This window comes from Anolis carolinensis, chromosome 4 (genome assembly GCF_035594765.1).
Source record: "Anolis carolinensis isolate JA03-04 chromosome 4, rAnoCar3.1.pri, whole genome shotgun sequence".
Taxonomy (NCBI): domain Eukaryota; kingdom Metazoa; phylum Chordata; class Lepidosauria; order Squamata; family Dactyloidae; genus Anolis; species Anolis carolinensis.
In genome coordinates this window covers 61,877,850-61,903,471 of record NC_085844.1, presented here as the reverse complement: position 1 = coordinate 61,903,471, position 25,622 = coordinate 61,877,850, and the positions used below count along the sequence as shown (strand labels likewise).

General features: G+C 40.6%; 1 protein-coding gene and 1 long non-coding RNA gene across 3 annotated transcripts in view; one reads left to right on the top strand and one right to left on the bottom strand.

Moving 5' to 3' along the window:
- Nucleotides 1–5,681: 5,681 nt before the first annotated feature.
- Nucleotides 5,682–25,219, bottom strand: LOC134298913 (uncharacterized). Its single transcript, XR_010006034.1, has 2 exons — nucleotides 24,780–25,219; nucleotides 5,682–7,887 (listed from the first exon to the last, which is right to left on the bottom strand). It is a non-coding gene; the product is annotated as an uncharacterized LOC134298913 (long non-coding RNA).
- Nucleotides 24,322–25,622, top strand: part of ppp4r1 (protein phosphatase 4 regulatory subunit 1) — a 42,702-nt gene continuing 41,401 nt past the window's right edge. The window contains exons 1-2 of one of the 2 annotated variants that reach the window (XM_008118182.2): nucleotides 24,322–24,706; nucleotides 25,130–25,174. In XM_008118182.2, the coding sequence (XP_008116389.1) occupies nucleotides 24,700–24,706; nucleotides 25,130–25,174 (52 nt within the window). In that variant the 5' untranslated portion in view covers nucleotides 24,322–24,699. Of the gene's footprint in view, nucleotides 24,707–25,129; nucleotides 25,175–25,277; nucleotides 25,525–25,622 lie in introns of those variants that run through there. The other variant, XM_062980520.1, reaches the window with a different exon arrangement.

The window sequence follows — 25,622 nt, the reverse complement described above, 5'->3', positions numbered from 1 at the left end:
ACCCGCAGGTTGAGAACCACTGCTAAAGACCTTATGAAACTACAACTCCTGGGGTTTCATAGCATTGAGCCATGGCAGACCAAGGGGTGTCAAACTAGTTCCTGCGAGGTTTAGTTTGGTGAGGAACCAGCACTCCGACAGAGAAGGTTAAAGATCTGGTAAAAATGCTATGATTCCATAGCATTGAGCCATGTGTTAAAGTGTCAAACTGCATTATTTCTACCGAGTAGACACACCCTGGGACTTCAAAGGCAACTGAGAAATAACTTGGTATACAGTGGGGCTGACTCAAGAAAAGAGTCTGAAGATAATATTTATCCAGCTGGAATATTTACACAGAGCAGGACCAGCCTGCTCTTTATCCTGCAATCACCCTGCTGCCTTCATGGCATTTTACAAGTGCCTATATAAGTATTGTCTTCCATTTTCTCTCATTATTTCTCATATCATTCAGGCAAGATGGGAGTAGCTTTAAGCTGTCCATGAGTGCATCTACATTGTAGAATTAAAGCAGTTTGACATTACCTCAACTGCCATGGCTATGGAATCCTGAGAATTGTACTTTTGCAAGGTTTCCTCTTCCAAAGAGTGCTGGTGTCTCGCCAAACTATAGCTCCCAGGATTCCATAGAATGGAGCCTTAGCTTTGAAAGTGGTGCTGTCAGGACCCAGGCTGCAGAGCACCAATAACCTTACACAGAGGCCAGAATCTATCTAATATCTTTATTAAAGAAATATATAAAATAAATAAAAACAAGTGAAGAATAAAGTTCAGAAGCAGACCTTTCAGATAAGGTCAAATATAGTCCAGAAATGTATTGTCCAATATAAGATATTAGAGTTCAAAGTTTTAATCCACTTGACCGAAACACACACTTTGCCAAGCAATAGTGTGGGGAAATAACAGAGTCTTTAAAGTCCAATGACGCTTGACAACAAGGCTGGAATAGACTTGATTCTCGACTAGATCCTTGACTGGAGGCAAGACGAACATGAAGCATGAAACATAGTCCGTGGTAAAAACGTGAGACAAGGCAAGGCTTGAAACTTGATCCGGGAAGCAAGGAACTGGGATTACGAAGTCCACACACGATCTCTCTCCTCAAGCTGATCAATTGACTCCGCAAAGTTTCCCTTGCGACAAACACCTATATTGGGTCTCGTTTCCCCGCCAACAGAACTCTTTCCCTAGAGAACGGGAAACGAAACCCAACTCTGTCCAGATGCATGACTCCTTAGAATTTCCCAAGGGAAGCAGACCTAATCAGCCATTTGTTTGGCAGCGATTCTCAGGCTTCTGCGATTAGCCTCCCTGACTCCCCTATCTTTGGTATAATTGTCCCTCCGGGAAAACGGGGGGGAGTTCTGCCCAAGGCCTGTTTGGCTGAATTCTTGAGGGCAAACGTCAACATCCTGCAGGTGAAGAGACTCCGGCTCTTGCTGAACCGGCGAAAATCTCATGTTTTCCTCTTCGTCTGCCACAACAGTACTAGGAACAGGACTACAAGGCCCATGAGTCATCACAGGTGTCAAACTGCTTTAATTCTACAGTGCAGATGGACCCCATCTCAAAGCAAATTGTTGTTCTAAGGTTGCAGTCCTTCACGCACCCACTTGAAGTGAGTCCCTTTGAATTCAGAGAGGCAGACATCCAAGTAAATATCCATTAGATTGCATTGTAGATAATTTTGGTTATAGCCAGGAATGTGTACAGTCTGCACAAAGAAAAGAAAAAGCCAGACTCAACAGAGGTAACCAACCCCCCCCCCCCCCTCCCAAACCATATTCTGTGATTTACAGAAATCATGCATACTTGTGGGTATTTACTGATTTGTAGAATACAGTGTATTGTGTCCTGGGTGCTTTTGCATCTCTAATCCTTCATATGAGTCAGTGGGATGCAGTTGAGTCTGGGAATAATGTTGAGGAGAATAATGTTTATAGACTGTTAATTTATACTCTTGAATATAGCAATGGGTATCTGTACTTCTGTAACAAAAACTGTTAGCCCCAGCTTCTGCCAACCTAGCAGTTTGAAAACATGCAAATGTGAGTAGATCAATAGGTACTGCTCCGGCAGGAAGGTAATGGCGCTTCATGCAGTCATGCCGGCCACATGACCTTGGAGGTGTCTATTGACAACACCAGCTCTTTGGTTTAGAAATGGAGATGAGCACCAACCCCCAGAGTCAGACACGACTAGGTTTAATGTCAGGGCAAAACCTTTTACTTAACACATATTACTCTCACATTCACTGTATGTATTCATCTCAGTCTACACTTTTGCACAAGATCCACAAGATGTGCATTCACAGCTACAAATACAAACAATGACATCCATGTAAGAATGGGCATGAGTGGTTTTATTTGTAAAAGACGACATAATCCACATGCACCTGAGAGTTCCAGCTAATTTTCTGATTTTATAGAAGAAAGACCTTTAATCACTAAAATAATCCCTTTGCTGGTTCACACTGAGGAGATGGGCCTTCTGTAAAATTTCTTTATAATCATTATGGTCACATAACACACCCTGAAGTGGTTTCCCACTTATATTCAATCATGGATACCATGTTGGCAAAAACATGGGATAGAAATAAAATCAATAAAATCATACTTTTCCTTATCTGTACTTTAGCTTTTGACCCAGCCTTCAGGTTCTCAAAACACTATGATAAAGAATTATATAGCGGGGACTGAGTCAGCAATGCTTGAGATGATATTAATGACCAAGTAATCTCCCTATTTCAAATCAGGAACAGGCCTTTTAGAGAAATACCAGCTAAAACTGGAAGAAATGTCCCAAGAGACCTTTGGAAACCGATTAAATCTATTAGTCTTTGGGGGAAGATGAACAGAATTAGTCTTGCAACTTTCAAGGTCTAGAGTAAACAGTCAGATTTGTTCAGCTAATGAACCATTCATGAGCAATTCCTGGCTTTCCCATCCATTGATTATTGTCCCTTAAACCTATACAGAACACAATGTCTTGCCACATGCATTGGCCTTGATACTGAGGCACAATGATTATTGCAATAGTGTCTAGGAAATCCTAAGCTTTCCCTGAAAAACTAGCCTTGGTGTATATATTGAGGTCACACATAACCACAATACTTGGAGCCCTCAGTGCTATCTTTCATCAGGGGATTTCAGGGCACCAAAGTGGGTGCTATAACAATAAAATCTCAACCAGTCCAAAGTTGTGTTGAATAGGGTATCCCACCAGAAAATTGGAATCAAGGCCATTCCATCATTCTGCCCCTCAAAATTAATGTCATCTTTCAGTTGTACACACCAGATCAGCACATTCTCCCTCAATTATGTCACAGATTGCCCCTGCCTTCTTAATTACTTTCCATTGTAGCATTCAGTCTCAGTACCCTGAGGCCTGAGAGCACTGCAGTTATAAGACAGAGACAGATTGGAATGGAAACAGCACAAAAACTACTGACTCACAGTCTCTCCATGCGATGGTTTTACTTCTCATCCCCATTATACTCTACATTTTAGAACACAATAGTGGCCCGTCTTCCCTCCTAGTCTATCCTACTTCCAGTAGTGAGTTGAGTCATTGTTTTAGGCAGATGAGTTTTAGAGTCAAATGTGGTAAGTGTGTGTATGTGCTGTCAAGTTGCCTGTCAATTTGTGGCAACCCCATTAATTTCATAAGGTTTTGTTAAGCAAGGAATACTTAGATGTAGTTTGGCCAGTATCTTCTCTGAAATAAATATTCACTGACTATCTCCCATCCAAGTACTAAACATGGTTGATTCTGCATAGCTCCCAAGATCAAAATTAGATTGTATTAGTGACTTTGTCTGAAACTTTTTAACATTAGCATGTTACATTTCAAGCTGTCGTGGATAGCTTAGAAAACGAGGATGAGAAGATCCTGGTTGAAGGCTCAATGGTAGAGCTGGAGCCCTCTTGTGTCCAGCAGCTCTCTCAGCCAGGCTTTGAAATAGAGACAATGGAAGTAGCTGCTACTTCATAGCCTGCAGAACAAGTGGAAGCAAGTTCCTTGGAGGAGCCTGAAAAAGTGTTAGCTGTTCCAGCTTTTGTGGATCTGCAAAGAGATGCATCAGCTGCACAAGTCCTCAAGATTAGATGAGAAACGAGCCAGCAACAGGTAACACATGAGAATGTAGGATTTAAGGAGCTCAAGGACGGCACCTTGTTGCTGGCTGCAACGTCAGTGCCAGAAGCTATGACCTTGGACTCCTGCTATCTTGTATTCCTGAACTCTGGACTTATCCTGGACCTTGGCTTATGCATTCTGGACTCTCTGATATTCTGCTGGCAACCTTGGAATGGACACTCGGCACCTTTGTTGTGTTATCCTGCTATTGTTTGCCTCTCGGGTGGGCTATCAACTTGACCTCGTACGCCTTGCTGGTATTTGAAGGTTGAGTTCTCTGACACAAGCTAGGAAAAATATGTCGGCTGAGAAAGGAATGGGGAGTGAATTTTCCTTTTACTAACTACAGTATTCCCTCGCTACTTCACGGTTCACTTTTCGATCCCTCACTGTTTCACGGGTTTTCAATTAATATTAATGTACACATTTATTGCGGTATTTTTGCTGTTTTGCGGGTTTTTTTGCGGTGTGCAAAGGGTTTTGGAAGGGGAGAAAGGGAGAAATAAAGGGACGGGGTGGGGGTAGGGAACTTTATATATGAAATGAAATAAATTAACAGTCATTCTTTTTTCTTTACACACACACACATCCTTGTTTCTTGTGAACCAGCTCAGCTACAAGCAGGAGCATAGGAACCTGCCTTATACAGTTAATTACTTTGTTCAGCCACTCCAATATTGTCAACTCTGACTGGTGGCATGGGCATGCAGGGTTTCTTTCTTAGTGCAGACAGGAGACCTCTGACATATCTTGATCCTAATTGGGTCCAATCCTGCTCAGCTTCTAAATTCAGATGAACTCACATGTTTAACTCCTTTGGTGCTGCATCCTAAGGTTGTGACCCAGGGTTACCTGTATTTGGGATTAAGCACCACTGAACTCAGTTGACATTCTTTTAGTAAACATACAGTAGGAGTGGGCCAAGTGAATCCCTCAAGATGTTGCTGAAGCACAATTCTCTGCATTCCTCACTATTGCCTATGCTGGCTAAAATTATTGGGAGTGATACTTTAACCACATCTGGAAAACTGCATTTTACTGAACCAAGCCATGTGGCAGTTACAAACTGGAAAATCTGGATCAACACAGAGTGCAATTCCCAATTTTCAAAATTATCTGCTCCAGGTGTCAAATATACTAGGTAACCACTGCTCCATGTATTCCTTAAACACACACCTTGGTTGAAAGTTTCAGGTCTGAGCACAGTTTTTTTTTTTGTCAATGCACATCTTTTTATTCCCTGGAAGAGAGGAACTGGATCAGGACCTCCAGATAGGCACAGGTATCTTTCAGTTGCTGTAGCTCCAGTCCCTTATTGTTCTTAACATGAACCTTTCTGTTAAATGTGTCCTTGCGCTCCACTGTCTGCAACATTTATCATATGCAAATACCCTGAAAGTGGAACTGTGAGCTGAGGGTGTAGCTCTCACACCTTGTGCAAATGCTCTAAGAACTATTTTATTACTGTAAGAAAGCTTTATGACTAATCCATTAATTTCAGTTTCCACATGTTTGTACTGACAGCTCAGACAAATATTCAGACCTTGAGGGTTGAAAGTTGTTTTTATTTGATTGATTTTGTATTGATTGATGAGAGCTGTTGTTGATGCAGTAGAGAAAATAAAGCAGGGGGGGGAGTAAATACGGTATGTACAACCACCACAATATATTTAAGTGAAAGCATCCACATCTTTGGTTTCTAGCAGAAGACAATCTCATTATACAGATTTGATATTTCCTTCAACAGTGGAAACTTGGTGCTTGCTTGTAAATGTTCGGTGGGATAACAGAAAGAAATAGAGGGAGAAATATGTCTGCTCAAAACGTTAAGGCAGGTAAACAATGAGCACCTACCAATTACCAGAAGAGAAAAATGAAAACAGTGAACACATTGTCAAAATTCACCTTTTCACAGGATTCCAGGTGCATCTCTGTGAGGTGCATTAATCTGAACTGGAGATCCCAAGACCAGAAGCAAGAATTATCATAGAAGTGTTTTATCTGGACTGATGCAAAACGCTCACACTTTTTTGTTAACCAAAGTTAATTTCCTTATTTATTTATTTATTTATTTATTTACAGTATTTATATTCTGTCCTTCTCATGCTGAAGGGGACTGAGGTTGGATCACAATGCACATATACATGGCAAACATTAAATGCCATTATTAGACATACAACACATACAGACAGACAGTAGAGGTAATTTAACATTTTCCAATTTCCGGCTTCATGAGGATATGCTCGATTCCAGCCACAGGGGGAGCTGCCACTTCATCCACTGTGACACTGAGTCTTTTTGATTGTAGTACTTCCTCCTTGCTCTTTGCTCACTGGCAGTTTTATGGTGTCATAAATTAAATTAAATTAAATTAATCCTGCTGATCCCCAAATTATGAAATTAATGATATCTTATATGTCAGTGTGGGCTTCAGTAAGACAGCATGGGCTGCACAGTCTACAAAAAACAAAACAATAGTAGTATCACCTTCTTCCGTATGACTTTGTGTTTCCTTACTAATTTTACAAGTCAGAACATAACCTCCCCATACAGATGTGTCCCATCAGGTTTGTCAAGACAGTTATTCACAGTTTGTGTAATTTTACATTTGTTTTAACAATCAGCATTGAATAATTGAACTGCAGGCTTGTGCCTATAAACGTAATAATAATAATAATAATAATAATAATAATAATAATAATAATAATAATAACTTTATACCCCACTCCATCTCCCGAAGGACTCGGGGCGGCTTACACTGGGACAAGCCCAAAACAGTATTACTTCAATAAAAACAGTAACACAATAAAATCACAATATAATAACACTTCTCACAAAAGTTAAAATAATTTAAAACATAGACAGTAATCCCAATCCATAGTCAAGCACCATAGGCCATGGGCCATTTTAAGGAGATTGGAAATCTGAAAATGCATATTCTTCAATGACTAGGGGTGGGAACGACTAAAGGTAATAAAGTGCCAAGGCCTAGGTAAAGCACATGGACAATCAATTATCAGTTATGAGAAGGCACCTGTGAACATACATGTTTTCATATTCTTCCGGAAGGAATCCAGGGTGGCCGCTAATCTAATCTCCTTTGGGAGGGAGTTCCAGAGCCTGGGGGCCACCATCGAGAAGGCCCTCTCTCGTCCCCACCAACCGCGCTTGAGACAGAGATGGGATCAAGGAGGGCCTCCCCAGCAGATCTTAGAGCCCGTGTGGGTTCATAGGGGAAGATGCATTCACGAAGATAGTCAGGTCCTGAGCTGTTTAGGTAATCACCTTTATAGGTAATCACCTGCACCTTGAATTGGGACCGGAAACTGATCGGCAGCCAGTGGAGCTCTTTTAATAGGGGGGTTGTCCGCTCCCTATAATCGGCACCAGTTATTAGTTTGGCCACCGAATGTTGTACCAGTTGAAGTTTTGAGCCGTCTTCAAGTGCAACCCCATGTAAAGTGCACTGCAATAATCCAGACTGGAGGTAACGAAGGTGTGGAGCACCGCAGCCAAGTCAGGCTTCTCAAGGTATGGTTGCAGCTGGCGCACAAGTTTTAATTGTGCAAAGGCCCTCCTGGCCACCACCGACACCTGAGCTTCAAGTGTCAGTGCTGAATCCAAGAGGACCCCCAGACTGCGGACCTGTGTCCTCAGGGGGAATGCGACTCCGTCAAGTACAAGTTGCCACCCAATACCCCGTTCAGCCACACGACTGACCAGGAGGACCTCTGTCTTGTCAGGATTAAGCTTCAGTTTGTTAGGTTTTGTGGAAGAAAGAAAAAAAGAGTCAATAAATGCGACATAAACATTGTTTTGAGCAAGAGAAAAGTACAGTGATGATATCAAATGTTAAATAAATGACTTGGGCCCCTTCCACACAGCTATATAAAATCCCACATTATCTGCTTTGAACTGAGTTATATGGTAGTGTGGACTCAGATAACCCAGTTCAATGCAGATATTATGGATTATCTGCCTTGATATTCTGGGTCATATGGCTGTGTGAAAGAGCCCTTAGTCAAAAAAGTCTGGGTCAAACAAGATAAAGAAAGGAAATGCAAGGACAATCTTCCATGTATACATTGACAGTGATACAAAGAAGAAAATGTACAGACAAGTATTTGAGTTATAAACAGTCTCTGACCCATTGAGTTCCAGGAACTACCCTAACTGTGCCTGCATTCAAAGAGCTGTGGTCAGGGAAACATTTCTGAGGAATTTGTCATATTTCAGTGTTTTCAAAGCAGAAGAAAAACAACTTTTATCATCCTTATTTCTTATCCCAGCCTTCTGTCACGACTTTACTCTGCAGTGAGGAAACATTTTGATTTGTCCTTCATCAACTGATTGCAAAATATTCATATGTTAAGTCAAACAGCATAGGACTGTCCCTTCCCAACTGAGACAGTTGGATGGTATCAATTCGCACAATTTTATGGAGGTATAAAATATCATTATTTAGGTATAATTGTCTTCAGGATTATTACTTAAAAAAAACTTGTTATGAAACATGTGGATAGTCTCCCAACCAACAATGTAAACTTCAGCTTGAGACAGTATAGAGATGCTCCATCTGTGTAAGTATTTCATAAATGGATTCTGCAGAAACAAATGGATAACAATTATGCTTGTAACCACAATATGTGAACAATTCTCCAACAAATTTAAAATGGACTTAAATAAATTGAAGCATTTTCCTTGGTTGAGTAATGAACACTATGCAATTACATTTCATTATAATGATTTCAGTATTAGTTGTGTAATTGTACCAAATTATATTACAGGTAAAGAAACAATAATTTCCAAAGATTCACTGTATTCTTGCCTCAGTACAGACTGGGGACATTTCTATTGGCTGATATGATTACGATAGATTTTCTATAACAAATATTTTTAATCCAGTGTTTCTTATGGGTAAGGAGAAGGTGAGGAAAGAAAGACCTTTTATTCACTTGTCCCTTACTGACTTTCAGAGCTACTTGCTTGGATTTGTTCCTGTACGTTTGCATAATTGTGAGGTATCCTGTCCCCAGCATAGCCACAAGCTGTACTTGGGGTTAAAAGGAGAACTTGGAAATAATTATTGTATTGCACTACGACACTAATTATTTATTGTGTTAAAAATATTTTTTTTGAAAGTTTACTCCTTTTTCTGTCTCAAAAGGAGAACTTGTTACAGCATTCCCCTCAACAGAATATTCTATGTTGCTGCATTTGGTGTCCTGGTAGCTTTCCGTATCAACTCAGAAAGATTTGCTTTGTAATATTTAAAATCCCACCATGTACAGTAGTTTAAATTGCATAATAGTTGCACCCTCACCTCCACCCCAAAGGGGAAAAAGTGTGACTTATGTGGTGAAATACAGAAGCTATATATTGTGAAAAAAATGTGGATTTATTTATATATAGACTGATAAGGCAGCAGTCAGCCCAAGAAATCTCAGGGTTCTATGGATAACTTTGGCCTCTTCCACGCAGCTGTATAAAATCCACATTGAACAGGATTATATGGCAGTGTGGACTCGGATAACTCAATTCAAAGTAGATGTCATGGATTATCTGCCTTGATATTCTGAGTTATAAGGCTGGGTGGGAGGGCCCTTTGTTAGGGTTTGCTTGTCAAACCTTAGCAGCATAATTCACCCACTATCAGTGACAGCATGACTGTAGTGGAATAGTGTGTTCATATGATAAAGTCCTTAGAAACTGCATTGAGGCTTGCAGCCATCACAGGTCTTTACACCTAAGTTTCCTGTTAGAACTCAAAACCCTGTAAGACCTTTCTGAAAAATACGCTAGACATTTTTGATGGAAAGAAAATAAAGATTTTTTTCAGCTGCTGTGTGCTGTGTGTTCAATGTTACCCTTCTAGCTGATCAGTCTGCTGTCATTTCTGAAGACACCCAAAACACACAGCTGGTCTTTTGATTCTGGCATTGTTATAATGCTTATTTCACGGATAAGTGCTGCACCTTCTATCAGTTGCAGTTTTTCCATTGTCTACATTATAGCAACGGTTAATTTATTAAGCTGCCTTAGTTCATAAGGATATTTGAAGATAAATCATTGGGGAATACAAGAATAAACAGAAGTGACATACGAAATAAATAAAATAGAAAAACAGGTAAAAGTAGTATGATCAGGAGTGGAAATCATATTCGCACTTCAGATATTTCTAAACTACAACTCCCAGCATTCTTCACTATTGGCTAGGAATGCCGGTTATTGGAGACTAAAATATTTATCTCGTTTTTGCCATTGCTTAACTCAAAAGACAGCACTATGTTTAAAAAAAACTACAAGAAATCACCCTACCAAATAATGGAACCAAGATGAAGATTTAAGATTATGAAGCATAGCCAGTCCTTCACAGAGCTATCAAACTAAGTCAGTACAGTGTTCCCTCACTACTTTGCAGTTAGCTTTTAGCAGATTTGCTGTTTTGTGGTTTTTCAAAAAACTCTAAAAGAATATTATAAATCATAAAAAATTACAATTTACAGCCTAAGGAATGGAGGAAGAAGAAGCCAAAGGGAGAGAAAAGGAGCCCAAGTGGCAACAGGAGAAGGAGATGATTTATCAACACACAACTGGTTGATAAAGACTTAAAATAGTGTATAACTACGAAAATAATGTATTTATATCTAGCATCCCTACTTTGCGGATTTTCACTTATTGTGGGTGGTCCTGGAACCTAACCCTCGCAATAAGTGAGGGAACACTGTACATTTATTTCCTCTGGGAGCTGTCCAGTCTCCAAAGGAATAAATAATCACCAAGGTATTAAAGAACCAAGACTGGTCTCAGCTATGTCACTGAGTCCCACTGTGAGTTCTCATCCTTCCTCCTCCACCTCTCAGTCTGACCTATAAGCTGCTTTTGTGAATTATTTCTAAGATCCTGCTAAGCATATTTAGCTAATGCTTATGTTCATTTTAATTTTCAAAGCAGCTGCCTATTTCTGAACTTTCCTCTCTTTGGTTCCTTAATGAATATACAGAAGTAGAAAGTGGGACTAATTTAGTCATCTGTGTTTACCCTGGAAATTAGCCATACCTTTGCACTGTAATGATAACCAGAAGCATGCAGGCCTACTTTAAAGAAGCGCTAAAGAAAAAAAGCCTGCCCATCTCCAATGAGACTAAAGCTATGAGGCTAAGAGCTGAATAAGTGAGTTGTGAGTTGCGTGGGAAACAGATAAAGCTCTCCAGCCACTACACAATTAATACTACAAACATCTGTTAGCTAGAAGTTGCATTTTAATACTGTTTTTAAAATCTGGTGTCAGTTAATATGAGATACATTTTAACCTCAAAGAGTTTCAGATTTATTAATCTAACCAATTTATCAACAAAATGTTGCAATCCTCATTCCTGGTTTCTTGTAGCACCCGTAGAAAATAATGAAAGCAAGACGAAGGCTTATGATGATGAAACATGGTTAATCCTTTCCAGAGCTACCTCAGTGAACATGCCTGAATTGCATCAACACCAGAAGCTAAGAACGATGACAGTTCATAATAATAGTAAAGAACAGAAGGAATGAAACAGCAGTAGAAGCAGAAGAAAGGACTTGGTTTACTGCTGCTGAACTAAGAGCATACAAACGTACAACATATCACAATGTGCATGATTTTTAAAATTATTATTTTAAAATTCCAAACACTTCTTATTTACTGACAGGATACTTAGTGTCTGAATTCTGATAATGGTTCACAGCATAAACATGCCTAGTTGTATTGGACTGTAGCCAACAGTATGAAATCCAGTAATTCCAGTCAATTTTCAAAATGATATGGTACAAAAAGATATTGTAAATATAACTATATAGATGCTTGATTGAAAACTTTAATGTATAATTTCTTTTGCTTTTTTCATGATTCAAACTGAATGGTTTATAACATTATTGTCATGTTTGAAATGTGGGGGAAAATTTCTTAAGTGATCGTTATGATTTCTGAAAAGGTTGTGAAAGGTTCATTAAACATTTGAATAAAAAATATGAATAAAGGAAGACCTTGATATGAAACACATAAAATGACAGATTTGGGGGCAGGCTTATCTCAAATAGTAACAGTAGATAGAAAGAGTCCTATAGTTATGTAATCCTTCTATGGGAAGAAATATAATTTTTCACACAGAAGTATTTCAGAAAACAACTAGGGACATCATTGTTATAATAGTCAATACTTGGCAATTTGAATTATTGCAATATTATTCGTATATAACATCAAATCTAGAATTGACTTTTCAGGTTGGCAGTGGGATTCTGGAAGCTGTACCTCCATCCAGTCTTCTCCAGTCTGTTTTCAATGGCTTTATTTTTTTCCCCCCTAAGGGACCATCTACACTGTGTATTCAATACAGTTCCAAGCTGACTCAAAACTGTGGCAGCCACAAAATGCACATAGCTAATGTGTACTGCAGCATGCATTAAAGTGGATTGCAGTGCATTAAAAGAAGCTGCAGGAAAGTCTGAAACAAGCCCTATAACTTGCTGCAGCAGATCCCAATATACCACAGATCCAGGGTGAAATTGGATCTGCAAAATGCAGAGTGTATAGTAGACACCCATGTTTACTTAAGCACATTACAGAACCTTAAAAGGGGACGGCTGAGCAAAAGGGGGCCACCTTCTGGGTCCAATGTAATGAACTTCTTGGCCTCAAACCAGTTCCAGACACAGTAATCTAAACACCTACACATCGAAACTGGTTTCTGCCAAACCAGTTCCAAGCTGCATTATAGTGTCAGTGTAGGCATCACTTTTTATTTTTCAGTCAAACTGGGGTGTGTCTGAATAAATCTAAGGCCACAAAAATGAATGCAATTTACATGTAGCTAATCTAAGATAGTAGAAATATATACTATTTCGTCATATGTTGAAAATACAGTAGAGTCTCGCTTATCCAACCTCCACTTATCCAACATTCTGTATTATCCAACGCAGTTTGCTTTTTAGTAGCCAATGTTTTTGTAGTCAATATTTTCAATAAATTGCGATGTTTTGGTGCTAAATTCATAAATACAGTAATTACTACATAACGTTATTGTGTATTGAACTGCTTTTTTCTGTCGATTTGTTGTAAAACATGATATTTTGATGCTTAATTTGTAAAATCATTTATTTTATTTATTTGCTACATTTATATGCCGCCCTTCTCACCCCGAAGGGGACTCAGAGCGGCTTACAAATAAAATTTACATACAATATTATATTATTAGCATAGTACAATACTGGTAATAAATTACTATATTGTACTGTATCAATATATTGTAATATTATTAGTAATATTACATGTAAAATATAATATATAATTAATATTATTATATTGTATTATTAGTATTATATTGTATTACATAATGTAAATCATAATATCATTTAAATTATAATATTATTATATCATAATGTAAATCGATGTTTAATAGGCTTTTCCTTAATTCCTCCTTATTATCCAACATTTTCACTTATTCAACGTTCTGCCGGACTGTTTATGTTGGATAAGTGAGACTCTACTGCACTTCCAAGTATTCCAGTAAAAATATATAGTTGCCAAATAATGTTTTGTATTTGTTTGAATATAAGAGTTAATTCATCTTGACTGTGCAATATTGTTTATCTACTTTAAAAGAAACCCTAATGAATTCACCTTCAGCAGGACCTCCTCTCAAGTGAGCATATACTATGGTAGCATTTTTTCAAACACACTACCCCGCCTTCTAATTCAGCTAGTAGTAAAACACCTAAGCTACCTCAGTTCTCTATGTTTTAGCACACCCAAATATTTTCCAAACAGAATTTTCTGGAAAATCTCGATTACTGATGTTGAGGTACTGGGATGGATCCAAATTTGCTCCTACTTAAGCAAAATATGAGCCTTGACTAACATAATTTGCATTGATTTAAAGGGGTCTGTTCCAAGTAGAACTAAATATGAAATCAACCCACTGAAGTTTCAATGTCAGAAGAGTGGAAATTTTATAACAGCCTAAAATATTATATTATATATTTAACTTTACATCAAACATAGGGAATGTGTGGTCCTTTACATGTGGGTAGATTGCAAGTCTCATCATGTCATACCATTGGCTATGCTGGCTAGGGCTGATGGGAGTTGCAGTACAATAATATCCAAAGGGCTCTAAATTCTCGAGACATTATTTTATTTTACAGCTTTCCATACAAGCATGTAATTAACACACATCAATTAAATGTAATCAGGACTTTTTCTTTGGGTCTTCAGAAAATGTTCATCAACATGTTTTATATGGACTACATACAGTATCATTTACAGGCATTGCATAAATCTGTAATGGCTCCATTTCGTTTATGTCACTTAAAAGTAATGTTTTTATTGTGTAGTTGTATTAAAGAGATGGGGTGCAGTGCACAAACCGTGCATGTTAAGATTTGTTCTGTGAAAAGCCAAGAATGGTTCCATGCATCTCACCAAAAATTCATTATAGTGCTCCAAAAGTGCAATTGGGAGCATCTCTAGTCTTAGCTATTCAATAAGCCCAGACAACAAATTTGTACTACTTAACTGACCAGAAGGAAGAGAACTATCAACTACAACAGAAACTTTATGAGGAAGAATTCAAAAGAACACCATCTGTAGCCAAAACAGAAATAAAAGTTTCATTGAATGATTAATTAAACTCTTCAAACAGTTAATGACAAGCAAAGAGCAAAAGCAGAAAGTAATATGATATTTAGTATGTTCTGTGCAGGGACAGAGAAATGTATGTAAGGAAAATAAAAAATAACAACAAAAAGGTATTCCACAAGATCCAAGAAATCAAAGGGGAATTAAACCAAGTGCTTGGATACTGTATTGCCAACAAAAAAACACACTACATGATAAGGATTTTTAAAATAGAAGCAATAGATTGAAGAACTACATAAAGAAGATGAAAGGCTGGCAGAATTCTTCAAGGAAGACCCATTTTAGAAAATGGAGTGGAAGCTGCTTTCAAAGCACCTGGGAAACAAATCAGTTACCAGGAAAAGATTGCATACTAAAAAATCTGCCAACAAATTTGGAAAACAAAATAGCCACAAACTGCAAAAATTCAAAATACATTTCAAAAAAGAGGAACTAGGAATTATAGTTATCATCAAACCATTACATTTATATTTCTTGCAAGTAAAGTGAGGCTCAACATTTAACAACAAAGACTTTCACCATATATTTTGCAAAATTACCTGATTTTCCAGATGGGCTTAGAAAAGAAAGAGCCACTGGAGAGCATATGCCAAAAATGTGTTCGCTAATGGAGTATATCAAAGAATTTCAGAAGAAAATCAACCTGTAGGTTACAGCAAAGTCTTTGATTCTGTAGACTGTAAAAAACTGTATTGCCCCGAAAAGGGGCCTAATGTAATTGAAACAAACTAATGTCAGTGAAATATGAAGCATATTATTCCTCTAACACAGAGCTCTCCAAACTGTGTGTTCTGACACTTTAGTTTGTCAATGACAGTTGTAGGTGTGTTGCACGCATGTAATGAGGCACCTCTGAGTCTATGTGAAATAAATAATAAATCATATATTTTGAAAAATGTAAGTGAACGTTTACTTGAGATATGCTGTGTCCCCATACATATAGTCATTATAATTTGATGCATATCTAAAAAGTGTGTCGTCAACATGAAATGCTTGGAAAGCTCTGCTGTAACATAACAATTTAGTTCTAAAGCAATTTTCGGTATTAATAATTTGTAGGCCAACAGAGGAGGCTGATATCAGATTAGCAGAGGTACATTTTCACACCATGAAAATGCAGCAAGCATATAGACTGTAGACACAATCATAAAACCTGAACAGACCTGGTGCAACTGGCTACTTGTGCCCTATTTAAACTATATTTCTGCAAATGATAGTGATAAAACTCAATTAAATACATTTGTTGGAACAAAACTAATAATCATATTTGAAAAAAAATCTTGTCGAGTTTATGCATTTGGGGTGGAAATTGTTTTTGTCAAAATCATTACTCTGACACACCTCTTTCCTTAATACCCTTCCACATCATGTCACATTAAGAGTACTGAACTTATTATTAATGCATGTTTGATGACTAGTCAAACATAAAATCACCCACTTATCTCCAGCATTCCTTCTGACAATTATTGTTAAACACAGGTGTTCAGAGTACCACATAGTGTCCGGACATTAAAACGTTACCTTGTCTTTGTACTTTAGCCCCTTCAATGTGACCCTGCCTCTAGCTCAATTTATTACACCTGCAAAAGCCATTTGTTGCAAGGTGCTCTATATACCACATTTCTCTGTAGCTCATACCTGCGTGGCCTTGGGTGTCAAGGACTATAATCATTGCCAATTCCTTATTGCAACTGACTGTACATAAATCTTAGATTTACCCACAAAAGGCTGTTTTGAGTATGTATTTTCACATAAATCATCACCAATAGCATGTGTTCTTTTCATCCCACCTTATTTAATTTAAAGGCACACTGAATGTCCCCACACATACAAAGAAACTTCTTATAAAATTTATTATACAGAAATAATCACACTGAAAAACTGAATGGATGGACAATGTTTTCTTCTCAGAGGTAAAGTTTAAAAAAAGGAAGAAAGCAGAATAGACAAAGTTAGGAAGAAAAGGACAAAAGGGAATATGCAATGGTCACTTCTATGTGGTATCAACTTTGACATATTTTCTCAGGGTCATATTATACCTCGTTGTAAAAGATTTTTATTCCACATTAACTACCATGGTAACATCCTATGGAATGCTAGGATTTGTCATTTGTGAAAAGGCATTTAGAATTCTCAGGCAGAGAACTTTTCAGCCCATCTACACTGCCACATAATGCTACTTGGAAACTGCATTGAACTGCATTGTACGAGTCTACACTGACTATAGTTCCAAACAGCATCATATAGCTATTTGGATGGAGTCTCCAGCCTCACTAAGCAACACATCCCAAAATTCTTGCTGTGAGAGATTGTATCTGGAACCACCTGCATCTGTTTTGCTACTGAGGCATGCCTTCTGTTTCACGAGAGATATATCTACACTGCAGTGACCAGCAATGCTGTAGAATTTGGAGGTCAACTGTGAACAGCAGTGCTGTGGAATTTGAAGAGGCACGAATGGAGGGCGAAAGGAAGGCATGTCAAGCCAATCCTGACCGGGACCGCTTTCCACCTGGAAACTGATGTCCTCACTGTGGAAGAACATGCGAGTCAAGAATAGGGCTCTACAGCCACCTACGTACCCAATGCCAAGATACTACACATAGAAGGCCACCATATTCGGACAACAAGGGATCGCCTAAGTAAATAAGTATCTACACTGCAAAATTAATGTAGTTTGATGCTGCTTGAAACTGCCAATGCGCAATGCTGTGGAATTCTGTGAGTTTGAATAGTATAATTTATGACACTTCAAGAATGCAAACAAATTCTGGAGAGACCTCTCTTCCAATCTACAAAGTTTTGGTTTACCCTTCATCTGCTAAACAGTTTTTAATTGAGATGATGTACGTATATAATGTTACTTGAGAACCATAGGGTTTGGGTTTCCACAGGACATTCTGGAGCTAAGCCCTAGTAGATATAAATGGCCTTCTATATTAACCAGGAAATCAGAAGACGTCTACTTCTTGGGAGGAGAGCAATGACCAACCTCGATAAAATAGTGAAAAGCAGAGACCTCACACTGGTAACAAGGTCCGCATAGTGAAAGTAATGGTATTCCCCATAGTAACCTATGGATGCGAGAGCTGGACCATAAGGAAGGCTGAGTGAAGGAAGATAGATGCTTTTGAACTTTGGTGCTGGAAGAAAATGCTGAGAGTACCTTGGACCGCAACCAGTCCATCCTCCAGGAAATAATGCCTGGCTGCTCACTGGAGCGAAGGATATTAGAGGCAAAGATGAAGTATTTTGGCCACATCATGAGAAGACAGGAAAGCTTGGAAAAGATCATGATGCTGGGGAAAATGGAAGGAAAAATGAAGAGAGGCCAACCAAGGGCAAGATGGATGGATGGTATCCTTGAAGTGACTGGCTTGACCTTAAAGGAGCTGGATACAGCCAACAGGGAACTCTGGCGTGGACTGGTCCATGAGGTCATGAAGAGTCGTAAATGACCGAGTGAATGAAGAAGACTATATTAACTAAATTTATTTGTTGAAAGTCTAATCATTTTGCAGCTTGGAACTAAAATCCCAATTCCAAACAGATGGCTCAAGTATTTTTGTAGAAAATTTAAGTTTATGCTATATCCTCAAGTATAAGATTTAGAAATTGTAGTAAAAAATCAACCTTATCCATAGGTCAAAGTGAGTACTGTACTTTAACACTTATTTAAAAATGGAACTATCCCCTTCTCTGAGTAGGGAGGCAAAAGGAAAAGAGCTTAGTCCATCCCAGGAGAACCTATAAGAAGCAGCAACCCCCTCTATTCTCTCTACTGTGCTCCCACTTCTGGACTTTTTGAAGGCCCGGGCAGCAAAATTGTGACAATGACCAGTAGTTGCTGCCCCTGAAACATTATTGGTGCCTTTCCTTCTTCGCAGAATGACCCTTGACTTATCCATGGGTCATATCAAAAGTCATTTTTTTGGTCCCAAAGCCCGCCCCTGACTTATTTATGAGATTGACTTCTAAAGAAGTATATAAAGTAATATATACAAGAGCCTACCAACAGATGGTATTTGTCCACTAATACTATTACCTGTTGGATTGTGACACCAACTCTACAATTATTACTCTAGGAAGGAAGTTCTTTATAGAATGACATCACAATCATCAGATCCGCCTCTGGCTATGCCACAGACCTCAGAGCCCGTTTGTCAACCTATAAAACAGTGTTTCGTAAACAATTCAAACAGTAAGTTCAGTTTTGCAGATTCCACATATCACTGCAGGCTCGTTAATGTAGTCAAAAGTGGTGAAAAGGTGCTGCTGTGGCCTCTATAAGCGGGAAGTGAAATAACAAAGGGGAAGTTAAGAGACAACAGGACAGTATCAAGCAAGGTGTTGTGGGGGAGAGAAGGGTGTTAGCGAGAAGGAAAATTATTTTTTTGTCGTTAACTGCCTTCAAATTGACTTGTGCAACCCTATGAATGAGGGCACACCTACACTGACCACTTTCAAACCGGTACTGAAGGAAATGGTTTCACTGTGCAAATAGGAAATCCTGGAACTAGTGTGAGGCCAGATGGTGATTACACAAACCACAAAGCACTGATGTGCATTAAGGCCTTTGGAGGGAGTTTTTTGTCTAGCTACCATAGTTTGAAGCTAACTTAGAATTGCATTAAATAATTACTGTAAATGGGGTCTGAGAGACTTCAAAGTATGCATCTACACTATACAATTAATGCAGTTTGACCCCAGTTTAACTGACATGGCTCAATGCTACGGGATTTGTAGTTTGGTGAGACATGACCACTCTGGCAAAGAAGGCTAAAGATTTTGTAAACCTATAACTCGCATGATTCCATAGCATTGAACCATGACAGCTTAAGTGGGGTCAAACTCCATTAATTCTACTAAAGGCCTTGTAAAGCTACAACTGCTAGAATTCCAAAGCATTGAGTCATGGTAATTACACTGCATCCATTCTACAGTGTAGACCGTTGTGGGCCACATCAGCCTTATATGGTTGCCTTCAAAGGGCCACGAAATCCATGGACAGCGAATCTGTGCATATCGAGGACAGTTGTAATTTTTTAATGTAGTGGTCAGTGCTCTTTATCTTTGACCCAATTTGGGTCCTCAGATATTACCGTAGTCTCAACTATTAATCTTTTATAAAGTCGGATATTTGTAATTTGGTGACTGCCTGTAAGCGGAATGGCAACCCAGAAGCATTTGTGGCTCTGAGGTTGGGGAAAAGGTTTATTTCGTGTCAAAAGCATTGCATAAATAAACAAGTATAAAACTGATAAAATAGAGGGAACACAAGTGGCTAAGTAATTTTAGACCAAAACTAGGCAACTGTGACCACATTATCTATAGCTTTAAACAGTTCTTCCTCTGTGCATGAGGCAGAACATTGTAGGCAAGCATACAGATGCAGAGTTATTTGTTCTGCTCCACAGTCGCAAAAGGTGGAGGGCTTTTCTAGGTAGTGCCATTTAACCAGGTTGTCTTTTGATCTTCCAACACCACTTTTGAGTCAGGGACTTCCAGGTTGCCCATTTCTGATTTGCCCCTGGGGGAAGACCCTTGTGTGGAGTCATCCATTTGGGATTTCCTGGTTTAGCTGCCTAGAGGGATACTCTTGCTGTTGCTGGGGGAACATTAAGTGGTGGTAATTTTCATGAACCTTTCCCTTGATTTAAGTCTACTGGGAGGAGGTTGATAGCCATGCTGTGGGTGGCTTTCACAGTGTTTAACCTTATCTCACTCACAATTGGCAGCAAATTCCCGTCACACATCAGGGGGGCAATGCCAGTTAGCTTATATCAACAGGTGTAGGCTTGAGACATCCTGTGATTATTCTATGTTTCGTTCAGTGCTATACTCACCTGCTTCGCAATAACAGATCTGTGCCAAACAGGCCAGGCACACTCAGTGGTTGAGTTAAGACAAGACCAGGGCTAATGTTCTTATTAATTTTGGGTCTGCACCCCATGCGCTACCAGTAAGTTTCCGCAGGATGTTACTACATGCACCTACTTTGTGCTTGGTGTTCATACAGTGATTCCTAAATGTTAAAGTTTGATCTAAGGTGATACCGAGATATTTAGGATGTGAACAGGGTTAAAGAGCATTTTAAAGTCAGACATCATATCCATAATCCTTACATCTATATTAGGCACTGGTAAACCGGTAGGCTGCTAGCAATTCTGGGAATTGAAGTCCAAAACACCTGGAGGGCCAAAGTTTGCCCATGCCTGATCTAAATTCTACAAGCCTCCAATACTAGTTATTTGTTATGCATATAATTGATATTGCTTACTATAAAAGGTAAAGGTTTTCCCCTGACATTAAGTCCAGTCATGTTTGACTCTGGGGGTTGGTGCTCATCTCAATTTCTAAGCAGAAGAGCCGGCGTTGTCCGTAGACGCCTCCAAAGTCATGTGGCCGGCATGACTGCATAGAGCGCTGTTACCTTCCCGCCAGAGCGGTACCTACTGATCTACTCACATTGGCATGTTTTCGAACTGCTAGGTTGGCAGGAGCTGGAACTAACAGCAGCCGCTCACACTTACTATATTGTGTATATATATTGGCATGCAGTTTTTCCCTTAACTATATGTTGTTAGAGGTTGTGGGAGGGACTACAGACCATGTGACCCAGATCTTGGAATGTTCAGAGTGATACTCCATTTTAGAATGCATTTGAATCAGACGTCAGGTAGAAGTCAGTTGAGGTTTAAGTCAGTTGGAAGTTAGATGTCAGTTGAGTTGGTAGATGTCAGTTAGAGCAGGAGAATAGTCAGTATGCTGCAGTGAGATGTTCAGTTAATATATGAGTCTGTTTGGAGCAGATGTATAGTATAGTACAGTATAGTACAGTCAGTTGAAGTATAATAGTTTTAAATATTATTCAGTTAACATGAAATCAATAAGCAATGTACCTGTATGTTAAATGCATGAAGTTTGTAAGTAAATCAACTATGTTAACTTTTAACGAAGACTACTCATTTTTTGGTTTCTTGAGAGCATGATTTAAAAGCAATATATTTTATGGGAGGGTAGATTTTTTTTGGGCAAAAAAAGATCTGCTATATATTTTATGCATTGGCGTATCTTTGTTCCTGACAGTTCAAAGGGATAACCAGCAGGCCTGTAGCGAGGGGGGGGGGGGGAGGTTAGGGGTTCAACCCCCCCCCCCCCGAAATTTTTCAAGTTATAAAAAAAATCTCGTTTACTCATGAATTTTAACTGGTTAACCAAATCCCCATGCTAAGTCTATGAGATGCAAAACATTAAGAGTCCCTCCAGGCACTATCTCAAGCAGATATTGACAGGTTTGTAGTGAGGAGGGGTATGTGCTAGGGGTTCAACCCCCCCCCCCCCCCAAAATTTTCAAAACCCCTCCTGAAATTTTTTTTCTGGCTACGGCCCTGATAACCAGGGATATCAGACTAACAGCTGGGAAGCCTAAATTGCCCTGAAGGGAATACTAATGGATATTTACTACTAAGGAGAAGCTGGACTCAAGCGAGTTTTTAACTCCTCTCAGGGACATCGTACTTTCAGAAAGGGTTACAATCTCTAACAAAGTCATGCCTTTCCAAAAGGTTATGATTATTCCAAACAGTGTGAATAGCAATCTCCAAAAGAGTCACGCTTTCAAAAGGCTTTGGGGATTCCTGGTTTTCCAAAAGTTTTCAATAGAAGTCCAAAAACAGAGTACCATCAGAGCATCTTGTGCTTGGCTGAAAACACCTTGATGGTAAAGGAAATAAGAAAGCAGAAGAAAACAAACTTCTGCCAATTGTGTAAACTATTGTCCTTTGTGGCCAAAAAGAGCTGAATTAAGAGGGAGCAGGAGATGGCGCAGCAGGTTAAACTGCTGAGCTGCTGAACTTGCTGATCGAAAGGTTGGCAGTTCGAATCCAGGGAGCAGGGTGAACTACCGCTATCAGCCGCAGCTTCTGCCAACCTAGCAGTTCAAAAACAGGCAAATGTGAGTAGATCAATAGGTATCGCTCCAGCGGGAAGGTAACTGCGCTCCATGCAATCATGCCAGCCACATGACCTTGGAGGCATCTATGGACAACGCCGGCTCTTCGGCTTAGAAATGGAGATGAGTAACAACCCCCAGAGTTGGTCACGACTAGACTTAATGTCAGGGGGGAACCTTTACCTAAAGAGGGAGCAATGATTCAGGACCTAATACCTATGAAGAACCTTTGCCTAATGATGGTAATTTCACGGCCTTGTTGAGATTTCGTGACAGATCAAGAGACACTAGCCTGAAAAATCATATTGGGGGGGGGGGGGGGGGGGGTTGAACTCCTCCAGAATTTTTTTTCTGGCTGCAGGCCTCCCAGTGCCTGATCTAAATTCAAACCCAATAATAGTAATAATAATAATAAAATAATAAAACTTTATTTATACCCCGCCACCATCTCCCCGCGGGGACTCAGGGCGGCCTACATGGGGCAGCGGCCCAAAACAACATTTATTTATTTATTTACAGTATTTATATTCCCGCCCTTCTCATCCCGAAGGGGACTCAGGGCGGATCACATTATACACACATAGGGCAAACATTCAATGCCCATAAACACATCAAACAGAGACCGAGACAGACAGACGCAGAGGCAGTTTAACCTCCTGAGGGGATGTTCGATTCTGGCCACAGGGGGGAGCAGCTGCTTCATCATCCACTCTGACGGCACTTCCTCATTCCAGGTCGTTAATTAGTTAAACTTGCCTCCCCACTTTTTTTTATAAGTGGTACCTTATTTCCTACTTGATAGATGCAACTATCTTTCGGGTTGCTAGGTCAGCAACGAGCAGGGGCTATTTTTTATTTTCAACCAACGGGTGCTCACCCCGCCACGGGCTGGCCTCAAACTCATGACCTCATGGTCAGAGTGATTTATTGCAGCTGCTCAACAGCCTGTGCCACAGCCCACAAAATATAAGCAACATAATACAATCACAATATAAAAAAAAAACAATAATACAATATATCAAACCCAATTATCCTGACTAAACAGAACAAACTGCAGCCTTCCAGATGTGATTGTATCACAACTCCCATCAACTCTAATCATGATATTGTCGAAGGCTTCCATGGCTGGAATCACTGGGTTGCTGTGAGTCTTTCGGGCTGTATGGCCATGTTCTAGAAGCTTTCTTTCCTGACGTTTCGCCCACATCTGTGGCAGGCATCCTAAGAGGTTGTGAGGTACCTCACAACCTCTGAGGATGCCTGCCAGAGTTGTAGGCGAAACGTCAGAAAAGAGAAAGCTTCTGGAACATGGCCATACAGCCCGAAAGACTCACAGCAACTCTAGTCCACAGCATAAGAATGACACGACAGGGCTGGATTCGACCTTGAGTTTGACACAAGCGTCAAGTAACCAAACAAAGAAACAAACTACCAAAGTAGGCAAACTCGGTGCCAGGAGGAGACTTGGGGGCCTGGCGAAAGGGCGGTGGCCAAACGAGGGCCTCCTTTAAACAGAGCACGAGGCAGAAGAGGAATTTAAGAAACCTGAATTCGGGGCAGGAGCTGGGAAGGAGGCCTGGAGCGGCGGGCAGGGGCAGGGCACCGCTTATTATTGCTCCTGACTCCTCTGCCTGCTGAGCCGGCCTTGAAAGGTCCGCGGAGGCCTGCCTTCCTTTCTCTTTCTTTCCCTCCCTTCCTTCCTCCCTTTGGGCTGCCGGGGCTCGCCCTGGTTCCCTCCCCGGCGGAGGCGAAGGCGGTGTCCGGCCCAAACCCCTCCCTCCGTCCCTGCCTCTCCCTCTCTCTCTCGGGCTCCTGCCTTCGCGGGAGACTCTCCCGGGGACGCCCGGAAGCGCCGCTTGGGCCTAGAAGGCCTCTCTCCGCCTCAGCCTCCCCTCAGATGTAGACCCCCGCGGCGTCAAGCGGGGAGGCTTGGAGAAACATGGCGGGTAGGTAGCGCCTCCCTCCCTCTTTCCCTCCCTCCCTCCTAAAAACAGCCACCAGGAAAAGAAGGAACCATACTCTTCTTCGGGAGGGAAACGCGACCCGTCGTGTGAGGAAGGGGCGCCTCCTTCCTTCCTCCCTTCCCTCCTCCGCGCCTGCGTCGGGGACACATCTAGTGTGGAAAGGAAGGGCTTGTGGGATTTGTTGGCCCGCGGTAGGCGTCCCCCTTTTTTATTTATTTCCCCGCAACGCGATTTAGGGGGCGAAAGGTGAGGCGGCCTTCACGCCCCTCGAAGACAAACAAAGGAGGCCAAGCGGGGGAAGGCCTTCGCCGCTCAGCTGCGGTTTATATCCCCGTTGTATTGTTTTGATTCAACCCCCCCCCCCCCCCTTTAATTCCTTCCTTCCTTCCTTTCTCCCTCGTCCAGATCTGTCGCTGCTTCAGGAGGACCTGCAGGAGGAGATAGACGGATGTGAGTACCGGCCCTGAGAGGCCTTCCTTCCCCCTTTTCCCTCTTTCCTCGTCTCAAGGAGAAGAGGGGAGCCCGGCCTGGCTGTGGCGGCTTCGTGCCTCTTCTAAGCCAGGTTTAGATGGGCTTGACATTGCCTCCGCGGGATGGAGGCCCAGGTTGCATTGTGGGAGGAAGCAGCCATGCTTTTAAGCCGCGCCTTCACTCAGGCACAGGCCTGGCTTTATGTATAACAGTGGTTCTCAACCTGTGGGTCCCCAGGTGTTTTGGCCTACAACTCCCAGAAATCCCAGCCTTCTTACCAGCTGTTAGGAACTGTGGGAGCTGCAGTTCAAACACCTGGAAGCCCACAGGTTGGGAACCACTTCAAGTGAAGGCTGCTGAGTGGAAATGGGGAAGGCCATGAGTTTGATGGGTCGGTTATGCTGCCAGCAGGGGCTGCTGCTAGTCT